This window comes from Trachypithecus francoisi, unplaced genomic scaffold (genome assembly GCF_009764315.1).
Source record: "Trachypithecus francoisi isolate TF-2019V2 unplaced genomic scaffold, Tfra_2.0 Lachesis_group13, whole genome shotgun sequence".
Lineage (NCBI taxonomy): Eukaryota > Metazoa > Chordata > Mammalia > Primates > Cercopithecidae > Trachypithecus > Trachypithecus francoisi.
Window position 1 is genome coordinate 50,708,851 of NW_022681458.1, and position 23,715 is coordinate 50,732,565.

General features: G+C 39.0%; 2 protein-coding genes across 4 annotated transcripts in view; one reads left to right on the top strand and one right to left on the bottom strand.

The window, feature by feature from the left end:
• STAT1 (signal transducer and activator of transcription 1) overlaps positions 1–8,091 on the top strand; it is a 45,394-nt gene extending 37,303 nt beyond the window's left edge. The window contains exons 22-25 of one of the 2 annotated variants that reach the window (XM_033230816.1): positions 551–736; positions 1,668–1,743; positions 2,627–2,729; positions 6,515–7,973. In XM_033230816.1, the coding sequence (XP_033086707.1) occupies positions 551–736; positions 1,668–1,743; positions 2,627–2,729; positions 6,515–6,529 (380 nt within the window). In that variant the 3' untranslated portion in view covers positions 6,530–7,973. Of the gene's footprint in view, positions 1–550; positions 737–1,667; positions 1,744–2,626; positions 2,730–6,514 lie in introns of both variants that reach the window. The other variant, XM_033230817.1, reaches the window with a different exon arrangement.
• A 4,122-nt stretch (positions 8,092–12,213) lies between these two features.
• Positions 12,214–23,715, bottom strand: part of GLS (glutaminase) — a 91,032-nt gene continuing 79,530 nt past the window's right edge. The window contains exons 16-18 of one of the 2 annotated variants that reach the window (XM_033230818.1): positions 23,350–23,426; positions 23,191–23,254; positions 12,214–14,935 (exon numbers count right to left, since the gene is read on the bottom strand). In XM_033230818.1, coding sequence (XP_033086709.1) covers positions 14,779–14,935; positions 23,191–23,254; positions 23,350–23,426 — 298 coding nt within the window. In that variant the 3' untranslated portion in view covers positions 12,214–14,778. The remainder of the gene's footprint in view (positions 14,936–23,190; positions 23,255–23,349; positions 23,427–23,715) is intronic. The other variant, XM_033230822.1, reaches the window with a different exon arrangement.

Consider the following 23,715-nt stretch of genomic DNA (forward strand, 5'->3'; position numbering starts at 1 on the left):
TGGGAATAAGAATGGGAGTAAATTAAACCATGGTTTATTACATTAAGGGTTACAGGGAAATGTAGCAAATAGGATCTTTTTTTAATTTCAAAGTGTTTTCTATATATCATCATTTATTTTAATACAAAATTAGATTTTTCAATATGAAAAGAAAAACAGAAAGTGAGTTTATCTTTAGTAATTTAAATCTATGGCTTAAGCCAAGATGACCCACTTAGTAGTGAGTTATTTATGTGCCTATGGGCAGCACATCGTTGAAGATGCAGGCTTTTAAAGGTTTTTAGTAAATCTTTTTTGCCCAGATTTATAAATCTAAGCAAATAATGGCAAATAGAATGTTACTGAGAATAATACCTCCCTTTATTTTCTCTGAGACAGTATTGTAATTTATGTAGAAATAAAGCAGTCTACTATATGTGTTGTAATGCTTAGATTGGGATTAGTTCTTATGAGTTTCACTCAAATCCATCAACTCTGCAGTGTTTTATTTCTCTGTCCTCTTTCATTTTGGGATATTCTATGGGATTCACTTAGCTTTTTTCCTTTTTAGAACCTTACTTCCATGCGGTTGAACCCTACACGAAGAAAGAACTTTCTGCTGTTACTTTCCCTGACATCATTCGCAATTACAAAGTCATGGCTGCTGAGAATATTCCTGAGAATCCCCTCAAGTATTTGTATCCAAATATTGACAAAGACCATGCCTTTGGAAAGTATTACTCCAGGCCAAAGGAAGGTGAGTGGGGCAAGCAGGCGGTAACAGCGTGGCACAGTCCTTCCTGATGAGGGGGTGGTTATTCTCAAACTCCACCCATGTGGTGTTTTGCTTTTGAATTGGTAAGAGTAGGCTTTCAAAAGATGGTATAAACTCAGGACAGGTGAAACATAATGCATTATTTGGCCTGATACAGCTAGTAAAAAATGAATGGACAATTTCCTATTTTAGGAATGTTGGAAAAGTCCATTGCTGGTCTTTTGTATTTGTTACTATCACTGTTTCCACATGAAAAGGGGTAAAGAATAAGGAACTGTGGCCAACCAATGGAAGGCATCTTGCTCACGTTAAAGTTGAGGAAACTGAGGCCTGGGAGAAGTGAAGTGGTTCATTTAGGGTGGCCCAATTACTTACTAGATCCTGTTTTTTTAAGATAATTATTAAGAGGAGGCCTCATCTGAGAACACAGGTCTCTTGCTTCTCAGTTGTCAATGAATTGCATTTGAGAAAGTTCAAATTAGACCTGTTTTGTTTGGAACACACCAACAAAGCTGTTTTTCAGAATCAGAAATCTCAATATTAGGACAATTACTTTGGAATGAAGATGCCCCCAGCTTACCTTGACAGCTATGAAGATTCATTAGCCAGGCTAATGCCAATGAACTAGATAGAACTTTGCATATTTTGGGCTCCAACTTCTTGTAAGAATTCAAGTTGTGTAAAGAGAAAGCTCCTAGCTAGTGTCCTGCTAGTGTCTGCCCTTTTCTTCTCATTGCCTATGCATTCCCACTAGAATTTTAGGTGACTCAGGCAGGGAGGTTATAGCCCCATAAAGTTTTAGGATGCTAGGCTGCCTAGAAACACAGTAGAACTTTAATCCCCCGAAAAGTTGATGTTCTATTCTGAAGTAATTTCTGTTGATGGAAAGCGTACACAATGTGTTTATTTCTAGCACCAGAGCCAATGGAACTTGATGGCCCTAAAGGAACTGGATATATCAAGACTGAATTGATTTCTGTGTCTGAAGTGTAAGTGAACACAGAAGAGTGACATGTTTACAAACCTCAAGCCAGCCTTGCTCCTGGCTGGGGCCTGTTGAAGATGCTTGTATTTTACTTTTCCATTGTAACTGCTATCACCATCACAGCTGAACTTGTTGAGATCCCCGTGTTACTGCCTATCAGCATTTTACTACCTTAAAAAAAAAAAAAAAAAAAGCCAAAAACAAAATTTGTATTTAAGGTACATAAATTTTCCCAAAACTGATACCCTTTGAAAAAGTATAAATAAAATGAGCAAAAATTGATCAGAGTGGGAAAGTAGTTCTTTTCAATCTAGAAAAGGCCAAAGTAATGATTGAGATACATTGTCTCCACTTGCTTTGATTTTGTTGTTTCATTTTATAAAAGGTAGAAAAAATTTTGGAAATGTCATTGTCAGTTATTTGGCCTGCAGCACTGTCTTGGGGTGAATGGATGTAGCCTTCATGTAAAAACACTGTGTGGAGCAGCTTTATCTGCATTCAAACCTCCAGGTAGGGATGAGGGACTCCCCAGACATTTCTCTGGTGCTTTTCTGTCCAGGGTAAGCCTCGAGGCATTGTCATCTCAGGGTAGTGCACCGCACACGCTCACACCTAGGCTTACCCAGGCAGAAGCGGCGCAGATTCCAGTCTGGCTATTGCCCATCACATCCCTGGAGTGTGAAACGTTTCCCAAGGGGCTGGGCTGGGGACATGAGCCTCCCATGAGCTGTACTTTTGCAAATGTATTTTACAAGTGTATGTACTTACCCAAAATAAAAATATAACGTGATAATTCAATTACAGACAAAAGATAAAGTGTGTAAGTATGCACTAGTGCTTTCATCACTCAGATGTTGACATTGCTCTTTCCTTTTTCCCCATTTTAGTCACCCTTCTAGACTTCAGACCACAGACAACCTGCTCCCCATGTCTCCTGAGGAGTTTGACGAGGTGTCTCGGATAGTGGGCTCTGTAGAATTCGACAGTATGGTGAGTACCACGGCTGGCCTGTGTGTAGCTGTCAGTAAGTGTGTGTGCTCAGAGGCAGGGAGGGCACCATGGCAGATCCTGGGCCTGTCTGTAGGAGGGAGCCCTGGCAGAGCCAAGGAGAGTGCAGTGCTCACATGAGCCATGACAAGTTGGAGCTGCTAGATTTAAACCACCTACATCATCAGCGGGATTTTTATTCCTGGCATTCAGCACCTTCCAAAAAACAAGTGATGTTTCTAATATTCAGGTTTCCTCCTCTCCCCTTTAAAGTTGCCATGTAGAAATTTCATATATTGTGGAACTAAGATTTCTTTGATAAGCAAATGTTTTTCTTCAGTATGCGATTTCATCACTGTGTCTAGGGGAGGGAGTGTTGTTTTTAGAAAGGGAGAGACTAATGCTTGGTAGTTACAATAATTAGAGAGAATTATACTTTAGCAGCAATGAGGTTACTTCGTCTGCTTTATATTTGAGAGCTAATTTGTACAACTAGCTCCTGGGGCTGTGAAGGACTTGCCAAGAGTAGAAGGTTCAAGGAGTGAAATAGTTAATGAGATTCGTGATAGAAATGGGAACATGATTGTCCACAAAAGAGAGCATCTTCCTTTGGGGGTGTGTTTTTTAGTATATCAACTATCAATTGTTTGCCTTTCAGCCTAAAATCCTTCCTCTTAAAGATTTTGCTTGCTTGGCTGGATTTTTGCTGATGCTATTTAATTTTAAGCTCTTTCCATATGGAGCTATTCCAGCTCATTTTTTAAAATTTATTTAATGCTTCCAAAAAATATCCTGAGTTATTACTGGCCTTTCTTCCTTACTGTATACCTGGTGCCTGGCAAAAAGTAGGTGCTTAACAAAGAGAGGAAGGCAGGGAGGGGAAAGGTGAGCGAGAATGAGAGGGCGTCACTCTTCAGATATTTGGAGAATGCATTGATAAGGCTTCAGTAAGATTTGCCTGGATTCAAGTTCCTCATGTGCAGTTTTTTTACTTTTTCCCTCACCTTCAGCACAGGCTACAGTCATTGGAGATTGTACTTTCTTACACCTTTCTGATTGTTGTTGACGAAATAGCCATTCAGAAAAACACTTAGCTATTGTGGCAGCGAAATAGTTTCATTCCTATTGGCAAGTGTAAAATGAACCTTTTCTGTGTGTAAGAAGGATCCTGCTAGAATGTAGCTCCCAACACTGCTATAAAGGTATAAAGGGCTTTATAGGCCTGGCACAAAAGTGGAATACATATAAAGCCCTATTCAGAAAATATGTTATATCACAGGAACCGTAAAATGGGGGGATTTTTTACACCTCCTTTGTTGTTCCTGAGCAAATTACATCATCATCGTCACCACCACCATTAATAGATGACAGTAAGCACTTACAGAATACCATGTACTTCACAGGTAGTAACTCATTCAGTCCTCACAGCCACCTTCTGAGTTAGGTATTATTATTTTTCCTACTTTGACAGATGTGGGAACAGAACCTCTCCTCCCCACACAGCCCCTTTTATGTAACTTGACTAAGATCAAGCAGTTAGTAAATGGTAGAAAGAATATTTGAATCTACCTAGTGAGTCTCTAGTGCATGCTTTTGTCCAGTATCCTGGGAAGCCTCCCACAAAAAGCTAATCTTTGCCCCATTCAAAACATGTACCCTGAAGAAACTGTTTGTACAGGATTGGGTTTATTCTGTTATTAAAACAAAGGCATCATGGCCTTTGGGTGAGAGGCCTGAGTGTGTTTGGGATTTGGCTATCAGCATTCCATCTCTGTCATCACCATTATTGAGAAAATAGATGGATTGGTTCCCTCTCTGCAGTCCTGTGGAGCAGTTGGACTGCTCTCTGTTTTCTCAGGATGATACTGTGAGAGCAATTTAAATATGCCAAGCACATGTCAGGAAACAGTTTTGTGGTCCTGTTTGTGGGCTATGGCCCGCCGTAGCCATTCCATTCCATTTCAGATGATTTCATTTATTTCATTTGTAGAATAAAATAAATCCATTTCACACACACACACACACACACACACACACCCCCTCTACACACCACTAAAGTCTCCCATTAAACCCATAGAAGATTTAAAAGAGCTAAAAAGGCTATAATTTAAAAATAAAATAAAATAAAGAGTTCATAATTTAGGCACGGCACTGGTTAGACAGAAGTTGAATCAGTTTCTAAACTGGGTTGACTCCACAATGGTTTGCTGGCCTGCCCCTTGGCCATGACTTCCATCCAGCATCTACTCTTATAATCAGGGTGTATACTCTGAAACAGAAGCAGCTCTCCCCAAGCTGGCTGTCTTCTGCCAAGTCTGGAGGTTGTAGCTCTGAAAGAGGGTGGCACCAGGGGCGAACGCCTGGTGCAGCCTCAGGAGCAGTAGGACCATAGGCTCCTGAGGAAATTGTCCAGGAGAGCCAGAGCACCAGTGTTTTCTGCAGTATGACTTAGGTATTTGTTTAGTCTGGATTTCCTATGTAATCAGTGTTTTCCTCTGGGACTATAATAGAACCAGTCTACTCTCCAAGAGGCCTTTAGCCAAAGCTCATAATGATAGGACTAGCTATTAATTGTCTACTACTTTCTGTCTACCATACTGAACATTTTACATACACCATCTAATTTAACAAGCCTGTCTGCTAGGTACTATTAATCCCCTTTTGACAGATGAAGACTTTGAGATTTAGAGAGGTTAAGTCACTTGCCCTGGTCACACAGTGACAGGATCTGAATCCAGGTTTCCTCTCTTCCTCTATCTATCTATCTCCCCCTCCCTCCTCTCTTTACCCCTGTAGTCCACCTTATTAAGCACATTTGAAACATGAGCCGGACTGAGACAGGGGCAACACTTTCACTGTGCTTTTCAATCCAGAATAATTTTCCTGAGAGCCCACTATGTACCATACACTATTGAGCACTTGGGATTAAAAAAAGTTCTCTAGAGGCTTTCCAGTCGAGTGCCATGTGTCTCAGTCTTGGTGCTACTGGTATTTGGGGCTGCAGAATTATTTGTGGGGGATTGGCAGGAGGGCTTTCCTGTGCTTCATAGGAAGTTCAGCAGCACCTCTGGCTTCTACCAAATAGATACCAGTAAGCACATGCACCCTCACAGCCAGATGGGACAATCAGAAATGTCTTCAGACATTGCCAGGGGACAGAATCATCCTCAATTGAAAGCATCTGGTCTAAGGGGAAACACCAGTGTGGAAGTCCGACAGGAAGTCACTGGCAGGCTAGTATCCTTTGGATGAACAATTTACTTACTATAAGTTGTCCTGGTCAAGGCAGCTGGGCAGAAGGCACTGGTGGGGAAGGTGAAAGGGTTCTTAGTAATTCTGCTTCTTTAGCCTGTACCTGAAACACAGTCACTGATTTTACCCACTGAGTGACCTTTAGAGGAAATGTATCATTTCCCTCTCCTTCCTCACTCCCTCTGGCATATGGCTCAGCATTTCCACACCCTTGTTTCACATGAGCAGATTTGACACGTTGCTCTGTCCCCAGACTTGCATAACAGCAAAAAGCTTTATGCAGTCTGGATGGATTCACAAAATTAAGCCAGTGGGCAACAGTAATAATCCAGCAGCTTAGGTGATATAAAAGGTCTTGATTAGCCCAGAATCATAGATAGTGCATGCTGAAGGCCCTCTCATTCCATGGTATTTATTTGCCATTGCAAGTATCTTCCTACTACTTCATTCTAGAATAGACAAGCAACGTTTAATGTATGAATCTGCATTTCACAAGATCAGTGTAATAAACTTAACCACATTTTGTCTTTTTACAGATGAACGCAGTATAGAACATGAATTTTTTTCATCTTCTCTGGCGACAGTTTTCCTTCTCATCTGTGATTCCCTCCTGCTACTCTGTTCCTTCACATCCTGTGTTTCTAGGGAAATGAAAGAAAGGCTCGCAAATTCGCTGCAACCTGTTGATAGCAAGTGAATTTTTCTCTAACTCAGAAACATCAGTTACTCTGAAGGGCATCATGCATCTTACTGAAGGTAAAATTGAAAGGCATACTCTGAAGAGTGGGTTTCACAAGTGAAAAACATCCAGATACACCCAAAGTATCAGGACAAGAATGAGGGTCCTTTGGGAAGAGAAGCTGAGCAACATCTAGCAAATGTTATGCATAAAGTCAGTGCCCAACTGTTATAGGTTGTTGGATAAATCAATGGTTTTTTAGGGAACTGCTTGACGCAGGAACGGTAAATTTCTGTGGGAGAATTCTTACGTGTTCTCTTTGCTTTAAGTGTGACTGGCAGTTTTCCATTGGTTTATCTGTGAAATAGTTCAAAGCCAAGTTTATATACAATTATATCAGTTCTCTTTCAAAGGTAGCCATCACGCATCTGGTAGGGGGAAAATGTTGTGTATTTTATTACATCTTTCACATTGGCTATTTAAAGACAAAGACAAATTCTGTCTCTTGAGAGAATATTAGCTTTACTGTTGTTATGGCTTAATGACACTGGCTAGTATCAATTGAAGGATGTACATTCCAAATTCACAAGTTGTGTTTGATATCCAAAGCTGAATACATTCTGCTTTCATCTTGGTCACATACAATTATTTTTACAGTTCTACCAAGGGAGTTAGGCTATTCACAACCACTCATTCAAAAGTTGAAATTAATCATAGATGTAGATAAACTCAGAAATTGAATTCATGTTTCTTAAATGGGCTACTTTGTCTTTTTTGTAATTAGGGTGGTGTTTAGTCTATTAGCCACAAAATTGGGAAAGGAGTAGAAAAAGTAGTAACTGACGACTTGAATCATTAACCAGAGATATTATGAGAATAAGATCATTTCAAAACTCATTTCCTATGTAACTGCATTGAGAACTGCATGTATTTCGCTGATATATGTGTTTTTCTGACAATTACATTTGTGAATGGTTCCATTATCTTTCCTGTGCTTTTTCCAGACACTTTTTTGAATGGATGATGTTTTGTGAAGTATACTGTATTTTTTACCTTTTTCCTTCCTAATCACTGACACAAAAAGTAGATTAAGAGATGGGTTTGACAAGGTTCTTCCCTTTCACATACTGCTGTCTATGTGGCTGTACCTTGTTTTTCCACTGTTGCTACCACAACTATATTATCGTGCAAATGCTGTATTTTTCTTTGGTGGAGATAAAGTTTTCTTGAGTTTTGTTTTAAAATTAAAGCTAAAGTATCTGTATTGCATTAAATATAATATGCACACAGTGCTTTCTGTGGCACTGCACACAATCTGAGACCTCCTCTCTCAGTTTTTATATAGATGGTGAGAACCTAACTTTCAGTTGCCTTTTACAATTGAAATGACTAAAAAACAAAGAAGACAACATTAAAACAGTATTGTTTCTAATTGCTGAGGTTTAGCTGTCACTTCTTTTTGCCCTTTGGGAATTTGGCATGGTTTCATTTTACTGCACTAGCCAAGAGACTTTACTTTTAAGAAGTATTAAAATTCTAAAATTCTGTTAATCTCTTATTAATAGTATTTAATATGAATATTCTTAAAATTACTGACATTATGAATTAGTTTGATGCTTTTCTCATGTACCTCAATCCTTATTTTAAAATAAGATTAATAACACTCTTTTCCTAAATGTTGTCCTTACCTGCCCTACGCATACTCAGAATTGCTATGGCAGATTAAGATATGTCAATGGGCCGGGCGCGGTGGCTCAAGCCTGTAATCCCAGCACTTTGGGAGGCCGAGACGGGCGGATCACAAGGTCAGGAGATCGAGACCATCCTGGCTAACCCGGTGAAACCCCGTCTCTACTAAAAAAATACAAAAAAAAGCTAGCCAGGCGAGGTGGCGGGCGCCTATAGTCCCAGCTACTTGGGAGGCTGAGGCAGGAGAATGGCATGAACACGAAAGGTAGAGCTTGCAGTGAGCTGAGATCTGGCCACTGCACTCCAGTTTGGGCGACAGAGCGAGACTCCGTCTCAAAAAAAAAAAAAAAAAAAAAGATATGTCAATGGAAGAGGTCAGAAGAGTAATATTATTGGAAAGAGCTGTAATAGGTGCCATAAAAAGCAAACAAACAAACAAAAGTACTTTGGTTCTTTGCAACCACAGCTGTCTCCAAATATACAAATGATTCAGCACTTATTTTAAAATGAATCTGGGTATTGCTAATACCCCCAAATTAGCAGTTTTTAATTTTAAAATACATGAGAAATGGGACTTTGTCTTGTCTCCAAAGCAGTCATCTAAAATTTACACCCCCATGATTAGATGAGTTATTACTGAGAAGTTATTGTACCCACACAAAAAGCTGCCATTTTTTCCCAAAGATGTCAAAAGCTAGAAAGCCAGGGCTTCTCAAAGTAAACTACACTGTGTACTGGGAAAAAAAAAGGGTAAGAAGAGGCATAATCACCAAGTTAGACATAGTCTGGCAAATTGTATTTAGCTATTATCATGGAATAGTGTTATTCCCTGATAATGCTGGCATCATAACCAGAATGATTATTCTCATCTCCATATCTGTCGTTATTTACAAAGGAAATACAAGGAAATACAAAGGTTATTTATAGTGAACACTGAGAGTGGTCTCTCTCCAAGGAGTAAAGTAAATATGCCCTGGCTAACTAGTGTAAGTTTGTATTCTTACCTAATTAACCATTGTAAGAAATCATGCCGGTCGCGGTGGCTCAAGCCTGTAATCCCAGCACTTCGGGAGGCCGAGACGGGCGGATCACGAGGTCAGGAGATCGAGACCATCCTGGCTAACACGGTGAAACCCCGTCTCTACTAAAAAATACAAAAAAACTAGCCGGGCGAGGTGGCGGGCGCCTGTAGTCCCAGCTACTCGGAGGCTGAGGCAGGAGAATGGCATAAACCCGGGAGGCGGAGCTTGCAGTGAGCTGAGAACCGGCCACTGCACTCCAGCCCGGGCGACAGAGCGAGACTCTGTCTCAAAAAAAAAAAAAAAGAAATCATTGAGTAGATCCTAACTTAAGGGATATTTGTGTGTTTGAATATTTCTCGTGTGGTGTTTGTAAGTTTGAAAAGTGTTTTATAAGCATAGAGCTTATGTGTGCTACTGAGGACAAATGTCTAATTTTAAAGGAAAGAGAGTTTTCTGAGATGGCATGAAATGAGTGAAATCTATTTATTGCCTGAAAGCTGAAGTGGAATATGAAGGCAAATCTTTCTAAACAGAGCAATCCTGTCACTGACTAACCCAGGAAAGGACAGGAAAAAGCTAGAAAGTGTTTTGAAAATTATTTTACTTACCTTTTGAATTGGGACATTAACAAAGTAAGGACCATTTATGTGAGTGGCTTCCTTTGGTTAGTTACGATTCATTCATTAATTAATGTATCAAATTTATATAGAGCACCTGCCATGAGTCAGGCATTATACTAGATGTTTGGGAAACATTGGTAAACAAAAGCAAAGATCCCTGCTTTTATGGCACTGAAGATGTTCTGAGACACCGGATCGTACATTCTAGTGCAATCACCTTATTAAAACAAGGTTTTATGATACAAACAGCCAGAAGCTACAAGTAATGTAAATGTTATATTTAAATAATACAATTTCAAAGAAATGACATTTAAACCAGTTTTAGGAAAGCTGAAGAGAAACAATATTGTTTTTAGAGCTTTTTGAGATGAGCTTATCTCTCTCTTAAATGATAATCCTCGGCTTCCAAGTTTTCGTGAACTCACTTTGGGTTTTGTGTTTGCTGTACTCACTAAGAAATTAAATACCTTGCTTGATTTATTGTAGAAAGGAAAAAACAACAGAGCCGGGCTTAAGCAGTCTAAAACTTATTTATTAACGTTATCTTGAGTCTACAGAGAACATAAAGCTTTCTAAGAGGTAGAAAGCTGTCAAATACCTATTATCAAACTCTGAATTCTCCTGTAATATTTTGTAAAGCTATTATAACACCTTAATACCTGTCAGTGTCTGTAGCCTTTCCACATTTCTTGTACATAATTGAAACAGTCTTGATATTCTTTTACCATTGGGACTGCTTGTCAGACACACTTCATAGCAGCCTTTTTACTGGCTATTTGGAAAGGAAGCAAGGGGTACAGTCGGGGCACACACAGGCCTGGAGTCTGGTTCATTCTCCAGAAGAGAAATAAATGCCCCTAGTCTCTGCCTTTAATACCTTCCGTCCAGTTGTTTTGCTGTATCTCATGCCTCCTTTTTAAAAAACTGCCTTAATTTTCTAATATTTTCCATCGCCAAACACATATAATCTAGTGAATCACATAATTTCCTTTCATAACTATAAGATTATCCTTTCCCAAAAAGCCTTTTTATAAGTGCCACCTAACACATTCATGGGCTGCTTCCCTCGGCCATCTGGTGTATGATTTATGAATTTACTCATTTTACTATGAAGATTAGCAAGTAAAATTAGGAAGGTTACCCCAACTCCTAAAAAAGTCCTACAAAAATAAAATGATCTTGTATCAAGAATAAAAATAACTATTCACTATTTAGGATTATTCACACATTTGTTGTGCCTGCACTGATGTCCTGCTCCTATCCATGGATGTATATATGTATAGCTGAAGTTGACTCTATGTTGCAGGACTTTCTGTTGTAGCATTTATGCCTCTTCCTAAAACTCCACAGAGGAGAGGCCTTAGCTAACAGGAGATAGTGCATATGAATAAGCTAATATGCATATTCTATCCATACCTGGGCATAATCAGTGTTGTGGGACATAGAACAACAGCGCAGGACTAAGAGTTCTGTATCACAGCCCACTCTTGGGTCTCAGCTTCATCTATAAAAGAATGAGTTAGATTAGAGAATTTCTGATGTCTCTTCTAATCATTGTGGTAACCCCACTTGTCACCTTGCATAGTACCTGGCTCATCGCAGTTCTAAAATGCCGGTAATGCAGTGACTCTTCTAGCAAAGTAACTTACTTTGTGACAGATAACTTTGATAAATGAAAATTTAACAGTCATGGCATTCATGTACTTTCTGTATGGTTGGAAAACTATACACTAACCCCTGGCCTGAAAGGAAGGAGTGCTCTGAAGACCAGGGATTTCTGGCATTGGAAGCGAATGCTATTCTCACACAGAATAAATTAGGAGCTGAGGTTTACTGGCTGGTCACACTCAGATTCTAGTGTGGCAGTACTAGGTTCAACTCTCTAAATAAATTTTAAGGCTTTGTGAAAATGACCTCTCATTCAAGGGTATGTTTAATGGTTCCATTCAACAAGTATTTACTGAGCACTTCCTAACTGTAAAAGGATAGTGTTTGCATTTCGGGGACTAGAGACATGCCTGCACATCCCTCACCTTCAAAGATGAACTACACACAGGATTCTTGTCCTAGTCATTGTGGTAACCCCATCTGACACCTTGCGTAGTACCTAGCTTTATAGCAGGCATTAGAAATGGATTGGAACCCAACCAGACATGGTCTGTATGCTCAGTGGAGTGCCTGGCCCTTAAATGTTTTAAGAAAATTCATTTTTTCACACAGTTTTGTTTTTTTTTTTGATACATATATTTATTATGCTGTAAAAAGCAACACTACCTGATTGCATTTAAAATAAATGTTTCCCAATTTCAGAATACTTACAACTTGTAGTTTTAAGATTAGATTCACTTTGGGAGGTTTTAGAAGCAAATACATTCATAGCTGTGTAATCCCCAGGAAGAATCTAAATCTGACATCAGGTCATTCAGCCCCTGCCAGACAGACAACAGCATCAAATGGTCCATAGCTAATCCAGCTCTGCAGCTAAAGGGCAGTGTCGGGCAGCAGTGGGGTATAGCTTATTACCAAAGATGAGACCAGCAAAAACAACAATGTATATAAAGCTATAACATGACCATATAGAGCTCTCATGATACAGAAAAAGCACATATGATACTAAAGCCAAAACAAAAAGATCTTTGGAGTTTACTGACGGCAGCAGTTAATAGCACAGTCAACAGCATTTAAATCAAATATATTATTACCAGCCAACAGCAAACAGCCCGAGCAAGAATCGGCACATAGTCATAAATAACGTCGGGGTAAATAAGGGCACATTTAATTAAACAAAGATTTTACAGAATGGTTTTGATCTGAAAAGAGATGAAAACTCTCTTTGTTCCCAAATAAGGGTTAGAACCTCTTTTTATTATAGAAAAGCCTCAAAATCATTGGTAATCATCTTCAAGTCACACAATTGAACTGTCTTAATGTTTCATTTTAGTCACACAAAGCACGCTGCTGTTTGAGCAAAGTTATCTCAATTGATTTCAATTAAAACATGTCTACCCTGTAATACCTCTGGGGATAACGCTGCGCCTGTGCAGCATCTTGCAAATGCTACCTGTCGCCATGGCTTGACAGATCCATGGGATAGGAAGCTGCTCACTCACCATCCTCCCCACGGAAGCTCAAGCATGGGAACAGCTTTGGGCCTGGTGCAGCTAAGGAACATTGGCCGTGGTTTCACCAAAGGAGGTGCCATCTAGGTAATGGGAGGGCAGTGGCTGGAGCCACTGGCTTAGACTGGAAGTGAAAATGAACGCACCTGGAGGCTGCTGGAGGAAGGTGCCATCAGGCATGGTAAAGCTTAGAAGCAGCAGTGTGTGCGCATAGGAAAAAAAAAAAGGAAAAGGAAATTGCTGTATGTGGCAACAACTAACATTCATGTACTTGAGCTCATTTCACTAAACACAGCTTCAGAGAAGTCCATTTGTGTGCATGTGTGTGTGTGCTTAATATCAGAAATCCTCACTAACATGCCACTTTATCTCGAGGTATGACAGGATAAAATGTATGTGTAATTCCTAGGAAATCCTGTTCTATCAGTTTTTTGAAGCCCCTTTTACCCATTTTCCAAATGAATTCTGAATTACCAACCCAAGACAAAGAAAATTATAGGTCACAATTTAAAATGAAATGGCCTTTTTCTTATTATTAAACTACAGAGCCCACCAAGAATTACACAATAGAAAATCACAAGAAATCTGGAATGATCCAATGGTCCCCCAAGGAGGACAAATCTCTTGGTGCAGACTCTTAATGACAGGCTTGGAAACAAATGTTAGTTGTAGCAGTTCCCATACTTTCAGAATAACTTTGGTAGCTTAGAGCATTTCTGAATTTATCTTTACCCTAGAAGCTAAAAAAAAATCTTAAAGAGCTGTGGTTGCACATCCCTTCGTTTTTTAGACTGATAAACTTGACTAATTTATACTTAGTAATTTTGTCTCTGGTTCATCTTCTATAGACAAATGGCAAAGTTCTGATGCCAGAAATAGGAGGCATTTTCTGACTTACTATGGAAAACATAAAAACTGCATAGTATGCCAGCACTCAGTTTCTCAGCTGAAGGAAAGAGGCAGAGAGCTAAATGTCTGAGAAGAGAGGCTGGACTAAGGGGATATAGAAAAAGGAAAATTTTTCAAAAGTATTGTAACTACATTCACACATATGTTTTGGTCACCAAACATATCTTAAACAGATTCCCTGATAAAGTCTAATCAGAATTGGTCTATCTTACTAACAGTTGTTAACGATTATAGTTTTTTTAAGAGTCACATCGTGAAGCTAGGGTGAGAGAGAGACACTTTAAACACACAACCATAAGTGCATATAGTTGTTCAAACACTCAAACTAAATTTGTATTTGAAGTCTTGAAAATCACACTATTTGCTTCTAAAGGCAACCTTGACCCATTTGGACAGACTGTACAACAGAGCTTAATTTATAAATGCATATCAGCAGATCATCACCATAAATTGAAAATTCACAAAACACAAATAAATCATGGAAGACCACACAATTAAGCTAGCATTGGTAACTATTTCTTTTACATCAAATTATACAATGCACGAGGTAATATTGCTCACATTATGGAGGGAGACTGTTTTATTTCTATTTTTTCCCAAAGAGATCAGATTTGTCCTGTGCGCACAATGAAGAAAACTCCAGTAACACTGAAATGACAAATGTAAAATATACATCACTACCAGATAGAAATACACACGGTCTTCATAATCATTTTCCACAATTAAATAGGTAAGTGATTTAAATCTTGGGATTTGAGACCATTACAACAATCCATCAAGATTCTTATGGACGGTTTGATTTTCCTTCCCATTGTCAGAATCTCCTTGAGGTGTGTACTGGACTTGGTATTCTTGGAGAATTTTAAATACATCATGGTGTCCAAAGTGCAGTGCTTCATCCATGGGAGTGTTATTCCACCTAAACACGTAGCACAGCATGGACAGGGTCATTAGGTAATTTCTGTACAAAGATGATCACCCCACATTCCCAGATTTTAAATGCAGGTTAAATGGCCAAATTTAGCCATTTTAGCAATTTTACAAATAAAAATTAATAATAGAAATGCAGAAAGGGATGTATAATTCAAAAAGTAGTCTCCAAAACAAGTTGGGATATGGAGAGGAAGAGAAAAAGATCTGTGAAAGGATCTTGTTTACACATCCAAGTGCTTATGGAGGGAGCTTTTTAAGGAAAGTCCTTGTTTTGACAGATATAATAGACTGCTCTAGGGTTCCAGAATTTTAGCTTCATGAAAAGCCCAAAGTATCTCTTTTAAAATAAAATGTTCAAAGAAAATTCAGGTATATAACATCCATCACTCTAGCCTTTGACAGAAAATTTGTGTTTGTGTCAATTCAAAGCCACAGTAAGTCTCAGAAGTCTAGAAATAACCATGACCTCATTAGGGCCAAAAACACATTGGAGGAGCAAGATTGGCCCCAGAGGAACTGACATTTTTATCACCTCTGGTAAGGTTAGGAACCCATGGACTCAATCGGACCACTACACCAGCAGAAGAACAACTCTCCTTTCCATACTAATAACTCCCCCTTTCCATGCTTCTGGGGCTGTGCTGTTTAGAGTGATGTGGATGAAAATTCGAGGATACGAAAAAATGAAGAGTTGCCAGAAGTGGTAAGTCTTTTGCAAGAGGAGACAGAACTACAGAAGTCACAGCCCTATTCAATGACAGGGTATGATACAAACTGTGAAGCCCATCTTCCTACCCTCTCTCTCTCTCTACTTACGTTACAAAATTCTCCATGGCTGCTAATCTCTCTTCATCCATGTGCCACTGTCACCACCTTCCTAGTTTCACTTCTTCCTGTTTCCTTCTTTCCTTTCCATCTCTGTCCTGAACTTTTTACCCGCTTAGTGGAGTCACAATATGGAAACAAAAGGTTTTTATAACAGTCTCATTTTTTAATATATTTGAGTAAATTTTGGTAGCCTGTTTTTAAAATCGGGTAAGTAAAACTTTACATGTATCTTTGTATTTTTCAAAAAAAAAAAAAAAAAACAGCTGAATGAAGTGACTTTGAATAGGCCTTCATTAGTTTAGGAAGTCAGTGGCTTGAAACACTTTTGAGTCATCCTCTATAGTATGTAATTATCTGTCTTTCTGGAAAAATGGAATGTCAACTGCGTGTTACCTTTTTTACAACTCTTCTGTGAATTAATGAAAAATATAAACGTTAAAGAATACACTTATTTCAGCCACGCACAGTGGCTCATGCGTGCAATCCTATCACTTTGGGAGGCCGAGGTGGGCGCATCACTTGAGGCCAGGAGTTCAAGACCAGAATGGCCAACATGGCGAAACCCCTCTCTATTAAAAATACAAAAATTAGCTAGGCGTGGTAGCACACGCCTGTAATTCCAGCTACTCAGGTGGCTAAGGCAGGAGAATTGCTTGAACCTGGGAGGCAGAGGTTGCAGTGAACAAGATCACGCCACTGCCCTCCAGCCTGGGTGACAGAGCAAGACTGTATCTCAAGAATACCCAAATTTTGCTCAAACCTATGTTACAATTTAAGGTGACACTGATTCTATGAAATAGAGAAAAAGATTTGCTGAATGCCTAGTTATCAAGTTACTTCCTTAGCTCACTTTTTCTTATCAGATGGGCACATCTACTTTAATATTCCTGGAGGCCAATTTAGGGCAAAAAAAATTAATACTTACATATACAGAGCACAGTAATATTTCTAACATGTATTACATAGTGTTTTAGTTGGGATTATAAACACAGGAGGAAAATGCTCTTCAATTTCTTGCTCTAGAAAGCTGTGATGGGTATTAAAATTTGGGGAAAGGGAAGAATGTCACCCTAACATGAGGTTTTAGAATACTGCCAATAAAGGTCATTTTAATCATGGTGCTTTTTTACAACTATAGGAATAAAGTTAGATAACCAAAGTGTTAGCACACTTACAAAATTGCTAACATTTGTCAGACACTGACATAAGTTTTCTGCATTTCTTGCAAGCTAAGAGCTGAACCAACAAAACCCAAGCCCTAATTTTAAAAAAGATAGCTGGCCAGGCTCAATGGCTCACACCTGTAATCCCAACACTTTGGGAGGCTGAGGTGGGAGGGCTGCTTGAGCCCAGGAGTTGGAGACCAGCCTGGGCAACATAGTAAGACTGCCTCTACAAAAAAAAAAAAAAATTTGCCAGGCATGGTGGCATGTGCCTGTGATTGCTGCTACTCAGGAGGTTGAGGTGGGAGGATCACTTGAGCCTAGGAAGTTAAGGCTGCAGCGAACTATTATCATGCCACTTGCACTTCAGCCTGAGTGGCAAGGCAAGACCCAGGCTCAAAAAAAAAAAAAAGTTAAAGCTTAATAAACAGAAAGGCAAAATAGCTAAAGTGTAATCAATTTGCTCCAAACTTAATACAGCTCCCAGTTCTCAAATGAATCCAAACTCCTAATACATATCAAACCACCATCAAGTATGTTTTTTATCCCATTCTAAACTTTTATTCTCGTTACTTGCTGACTCATCCACTCCAGTACATAATTTCCAAGGATATGAATCTAGAGTTTACTGTACATGTATATGTGTAAGCTGTGTTCTTATCCCTTCTCTGACCACTTCGTTGACAGCATTTGCTGCAGGATGAATAGCAGTTTGCTATGTCAACCAGGAGAGAAAGAAGAGGAACAGAAGGTATTCTAGGCATATTTTTCCCATGACAGATAGAATGCCCTTCTTTTCATTCCGTGCCTTCAATCTCGTCTCTTCCCCAAAGCACTGATTAAAATTTAACTTCCATGAAGCCTTCTAAAACTGATTCCAACCAAATGCAGAAATTTCAACAAACTCCAATATATTCATTTTAGAGTTAACAAGTTTTCTTACACATTTTAGCTTGTTTAGAAGCCTTCCCATTTTGTATGTCTCAATATTGTGAGCAAGTTTGTATGCTGATAAAATTCACATTATTATTAAAAACAAAATCTGGCTGTATATATGTCGAATCACTGTCCTCACCAATCACTGGCTTCTTTGCAAATCTTAAGAGAGAACATTCAGTGTTAATTATCATCTTAAAATTTATGCTTCTCTAAAGGTTTATCTTATCTACCCCGTGTTGTTAAAAACTCCATGAGGGGTACCAACAACTGCAAAAACATACAAAATTGTAAAGACCATCAACACTATGAAGAAACTGCATCAACTAAAGGGCAAAATAACCAGCTAGCATCATCATAATGACAGGATCAAATTCACACATAACAATATTAGCCTTAAATATAAATGGGCTAAATGTCCCAATTAAAAGACACAGAATGGCAAATTGGATAGAGTCAAGATCCATTGGTCTGCCATATTCAGGAGACCCATCTCATGTGCAAAGACACACATAGGTTCAAAATAAAGGGATGGAGAAATATTTACCAAGCAAATGGAAAGCAAAAAAAAAGCAGGGTTGCAATCCTAGTCTCTGATAAAACAGACTTTAAACCAACAAAGATCAAGAGAGACAAAGAAGGCCATTACATAATGGTAAAGGGATCAATGCAACAAGAAGAGCTAACTATCCTAAATATATATATATCCAATACAGGAGCAACCAGGTTCATAAAGCAAGTTCTTAGAGACCTACAAAGAGACTCAGACTCCCACACACTAATAGTGGGAGACTTTAACACCCCACTGTCAATATTAGATCAACGAGACAGAAAATTAACAAGGATATTCAGGACTTGAACTCAGCTCTGGACCAAGCGGACCTAATAGACATCTACAGAACTGTCCACCCCAAATCAATAAAATATACATTCTTCTCAGCACCACATCGTACTTATTCTAAAATTGACCACATAATTGGAAGTAAAACGCTCCTCAGCAAATGCAAAAGAACAAAAATCATAACAGCCTTTCAGACCACAGTGCAAGCAAATTAGAACTCAGGATTAAGAAACTCACTCAAAACCACACAACTACATGAAAACTGAATAACCTGCTCCTAAATGACTACTGGGTAAATAACGAAATGAAGGCAGAAATAAGTAAGTTCTTTGATACCAATGAGACAAAGACAACGTACCAAAATCTCTGGGATACAGCTAAAGCAGTGTTTTAGAGGGTAATTTATAGCACTAAATGCCCACAAGAGTAAGCAGGAAAGATGTAAAATTGACACCCTAACATCACAATTAAAAGAGCTAGAGAAACAAGAGCAAACAAATTCAAAAGCTAGCAGAAGACAAGAAATAACTAAGAGCAGAACTGAAGGAGATAGAGACACGAAAAACCCTTTAAAAAAATCAATGAATCTAGGAGCTGGTTTTTTTAAAAAGATCAACAAATTAGACAGACCGCTAGCAAGACTAATAAAGAAGAGAGAAGAATCAAATAGACACAATAAAAAATGATAAAGGGGATATCACCACTGATCCCACAGAAATAGAAACTACCATCAGAGAATACTACAAACACCTCTACGCAAATAAACTAGAAAATCTAGAAGAAATGGATAAACTCCTGGACACATATACCCTCCCAAGTCTAAACCAGGAAGAAGTCAAATCCCTGAATAGACCAATAACAATTTCTAAAATGGAGGCAGTAATTAATAGTCTACCAACCGAAAAAAGTCCAGGACCAGACGGATTCACAGCCGAATTCTACCAGAAGTACAAAGAGAAGCTACTACCATTCCTTCTGAATCTATTCCAAAAAATAGAAAAAGAAGGAATCCTCCCTAACTCCTTTTATGAGGCCAGCATCATCTTGATACCAAAACCTGGCAAAGACACAACAAAAAAAAGAAAATTTCAGGTCAATATCCCTGATGAACATTGATGCAAAAATCCTCAATAAAATACTGGTAAACTGAATCCAGCAGCACATCGAAAAGCTTATCTAACCACAATCAAGTTGGCTTCCTCCCTGGGATGCAAGGCTGGTTCAACATATGCAAATCAATAAACGTAATCCATCACATAAACAGAACCAATGAGAAAAACCACGATTATCTCAATAGATGCAGAAAACGCCTTCGACAAAATTCAACACGCCTTCATGCTAAAAACTCTCAATAAACTAGGTATTGATGGAACGTATCTGAAAATAGTAAGAGCTATTTATGACAAACCCACAGCCAATATCATACTGAATGGGCAACAGACTGGAAGCATTCCCTTTGAAAACCGGCACAAGACAAGGATGCCCTCTGTGACCACTCCTATTCAACACAGTATTAGAAGTTCTGGCCAGGGCAATCAGGCAAGAGAAAGAAATAAAGGGGCCGGGTGCAGTGGCTCACGCCTGTAATCCCAGCACTTTGGGAGGCCAAGGCGGGCAGATTGCCTGAGGTCAGGAGTTCAAGATCAGCCTGGCCAACATGGTGAAACCCCGTCTCTACTAAAAATACAAAAATTAGCTGGCCATGGTGGACACCCACCTGTAATCCCAGCTACTCAGGAGGCTGAGGCAGGAGAATTGCTTGAGCCTGGGAGATGGAGGTTGCAGTGAGCTGAGATTTTGCCACTGTACTCCAGCCTAGCTGATAGAGCGAGACTCTGTCTCAAAAAAAAAAAAAAAGAAAAAAAAAAGAAAAAAAGAAAAAAGAAAGAAAGGTATTCAAAAAAGAGAGGAAGTCAAATTGTCTCTGTTTGCAGATGACATGATTGTATATTTAGAAAACTCCATTGTCTCAGCCCCAAATCTCCTTAAGTTGATACACAACTTCAGCAAAGTCTCAAGATACAAAATCAATGTGCAAAAATCACAAGCATTCCTATACACCAATAATAGACAAACAGAGAGCCAAATCATGAGTGAACTCCTATTCACAACTGCTACAAAGAGAATAAAATACCTAGGAATCCAACTTACAAGGGATGTGAAGGACCTCTTCAAGGAGAACTACAAACCACTGCTGAAGGAAATAAAGAGAGGACACAAACAAATGGAAAAAACATTCCATCCTCATGGATAGGAAGAATCAATATAGTGAAAATGGCCACACACCCAAAGTAATTTATAGATTCTATGCTATCCCCATCAAGCTACCATGGACTTTCTTCACAGAATTAGAAAAAAATACTTTAAATTTCATATGGAACCAAAAGAGAGCCCACATAGCCAAGACGATCTTAAGCAAAAAGAAGAAAGCTGAAGGCATCACACTACCAGACTTCAAACTGTATTACAAGGCTACAGTAACCAAAACAGTATGGTGCGGATACCAAAATAGATATATAGACCAGTGGAAAAGAAATGAGGCCTCAGAAATAACGGCACACATCTACAACCATCTGATCTTTGACAAACCTGACAAAAACAAGCAATTGGGAAAGGTGTTGGGAAAACTGGCTAGCCATATGCAGAAAACTGAACCTGGACCCCTTCCTTACACCTTATACAAAAATTAACTCAAGATGGATGAAAGACTTTTTTTTTTTTTTTTTTGAGACAGAGTCTCGCTCTGTCGCCCAGGCTGGAGTGCTGTGGCCGGATCTCAGCTCACTGCAAGCTCCGCCTCCCGGGCTTACGCCATTCTCCTGCCTCAGCCTCCCGAGTAGCTGGGACTACAGGCGCCCGCCACCTCGCCCGGCTAGATTTTTGTATTTTTTAGTAGAGACGGGGTTTCACCGTGTTAGCCGGGATGATCTCGATCTCCTGACCTCGTGATCCGCCCGTCTCGGCCTCCCAAAGTGCTGGGATTACAGGCTTGAGCCACCGCGCCCGGCCTGAAAGACTTAAACATAAGACCTAAAACCATAAAAACCCTAGAAGAAAACCTAGGCAATACCATTCAGGACATACGCATGGGCAAAGACGTCATGACCAAAACACCAAAAGCAATGGCAACAAAAGCCAAAATTGACAAATGAGATCTAATTAAACTAAAGAGCTTCTGCAGAGCAAAAGAAACTATCATCAGGGTGAACAGGCAACCTACAGAATGGGAGAAAATTTTTGTGATCTATCTGATAAAGGGCTAATATCCAGAATCTACAAGGAAGTTAAGCAAATTTACAAGAAAAAAACAACCCCATCAAAAAGTGGGTGAAGGATATGAACAGACACTTCTCAAAAGAAGACATTTAGGCAGCCAACAAACATGTGAAAAAAATCTCATCATCACTGGTCATTAGAGAAATGCAAATCAAAACCACAATGAGATACCATGTCATGCCAGTTAGAATGGTGATCATTAAAAAGTCAGGAAACAACAGATGCTGGAGAGGATGTGGAGAGATAGGAATGCTTTTAAACTGTTGGTGGGAGTGTAAATTAGTTCAACCATTGTGGAAGACAGTGTGGTGATTCCTCAAGGATCTAAAACCAGAAATACCATTTCACCCAGCAATCCCATTACTGGGTATATACCCAAAGGATTATAAATCATTCTACTATAAAGACACATGCACACATATGTTTATTGTTCACAATAGCAAAGACTTGGAACTAACCCAAATGACCACTGATGATATACTGGATAAAGAAAATGTGGCACATATACTTCATGGAATACTATGCAGTCATAAAAAAGGATAAGTTCATGTCCTTTGCAGGGGCATGGATGAAGCTGGAAACCATCATTCTCAGCAAACTAACACAAGAACAGAAAACCAAACACTGCATGTTCTCCCTCATAAGTGGGAATTGAACAGTGAGAACACATGGACACAGGGAGGGGAACATCACACACTGGGGCCTGTTGGGGGGTCGGGGCTAAGGGAGGGATAGCATTAGGAGAAATACCTAATGTAGATGAAGGGTTGATGGATGCAGCAAACCACCATGGCACGTGTATACCTATGTAACAAACCTGCACGTTCTGCGCATGTATCCCAGAACTTTAAGTATAATTAAAAAAAAAAATTTTTTTTAACTCCATGAGGATAAAATTCCAATTCTCTCTTCTCAAATGCAAAAAAAAAACAAACAAACAAATTGTTTTGTTCATACAGTGTATTGACTGATAGTCAAACTAACCTGAAAATTTCTAAATAAGACACCATTCTTAGATAAGAAACAGGATATGGGAGACAGAATTACCTATGTAGTAAATACAAGGTTTATTGCCTTTTTAAGATATCATAGCAGGTTCAAGAATGTATTTGTAGGTTTAAATATTATAATCACTTGAATATTACAGTCCTGCATAATAAAATACTGACATATTTAGAAGGTAACATAAGTGCTCACCTGTCCTTGGGGAAAGGGTTTACTTTGCAGGCTTCCAGCAAAAATTTAACAACTTCAACATGACCTAAATCATCCCACCCCCAAAAACAAGAGCAGATTTTAGTACTAAGTAGAAATTAAATCTGGAAAGAAAATAGATAGGAGTAGTTCCTGTATTACCCTCTGCAGCAGCTACATGCAGTGCTGTTCTAGAATCATAGTCCCGCTGTTCCATGTCCATAGCTGACAAAGCAAATCTGAAAATGTGTAAGCACAGCTATTTATTATATATAAAGCAAATTTAATTCACACTTGTAACATTCACTCCATCAGTTCATTTAAGGCCCTGTCAGACAGGTGCCATCCTTCATCAGGCTCATTAATGGGAACTACCAACCTTATTGACCAGTATACAGGTGTTTTGGGTAAATGCCACTTCACCTCTCTTCCTCAGCATTGCTTTTTTTAGGTAAGATTAAATGTTAAACATCTCTCACAGAATTAAACTTTATTACATTACTGTTCAAAACTCAAGAATTATGGCAC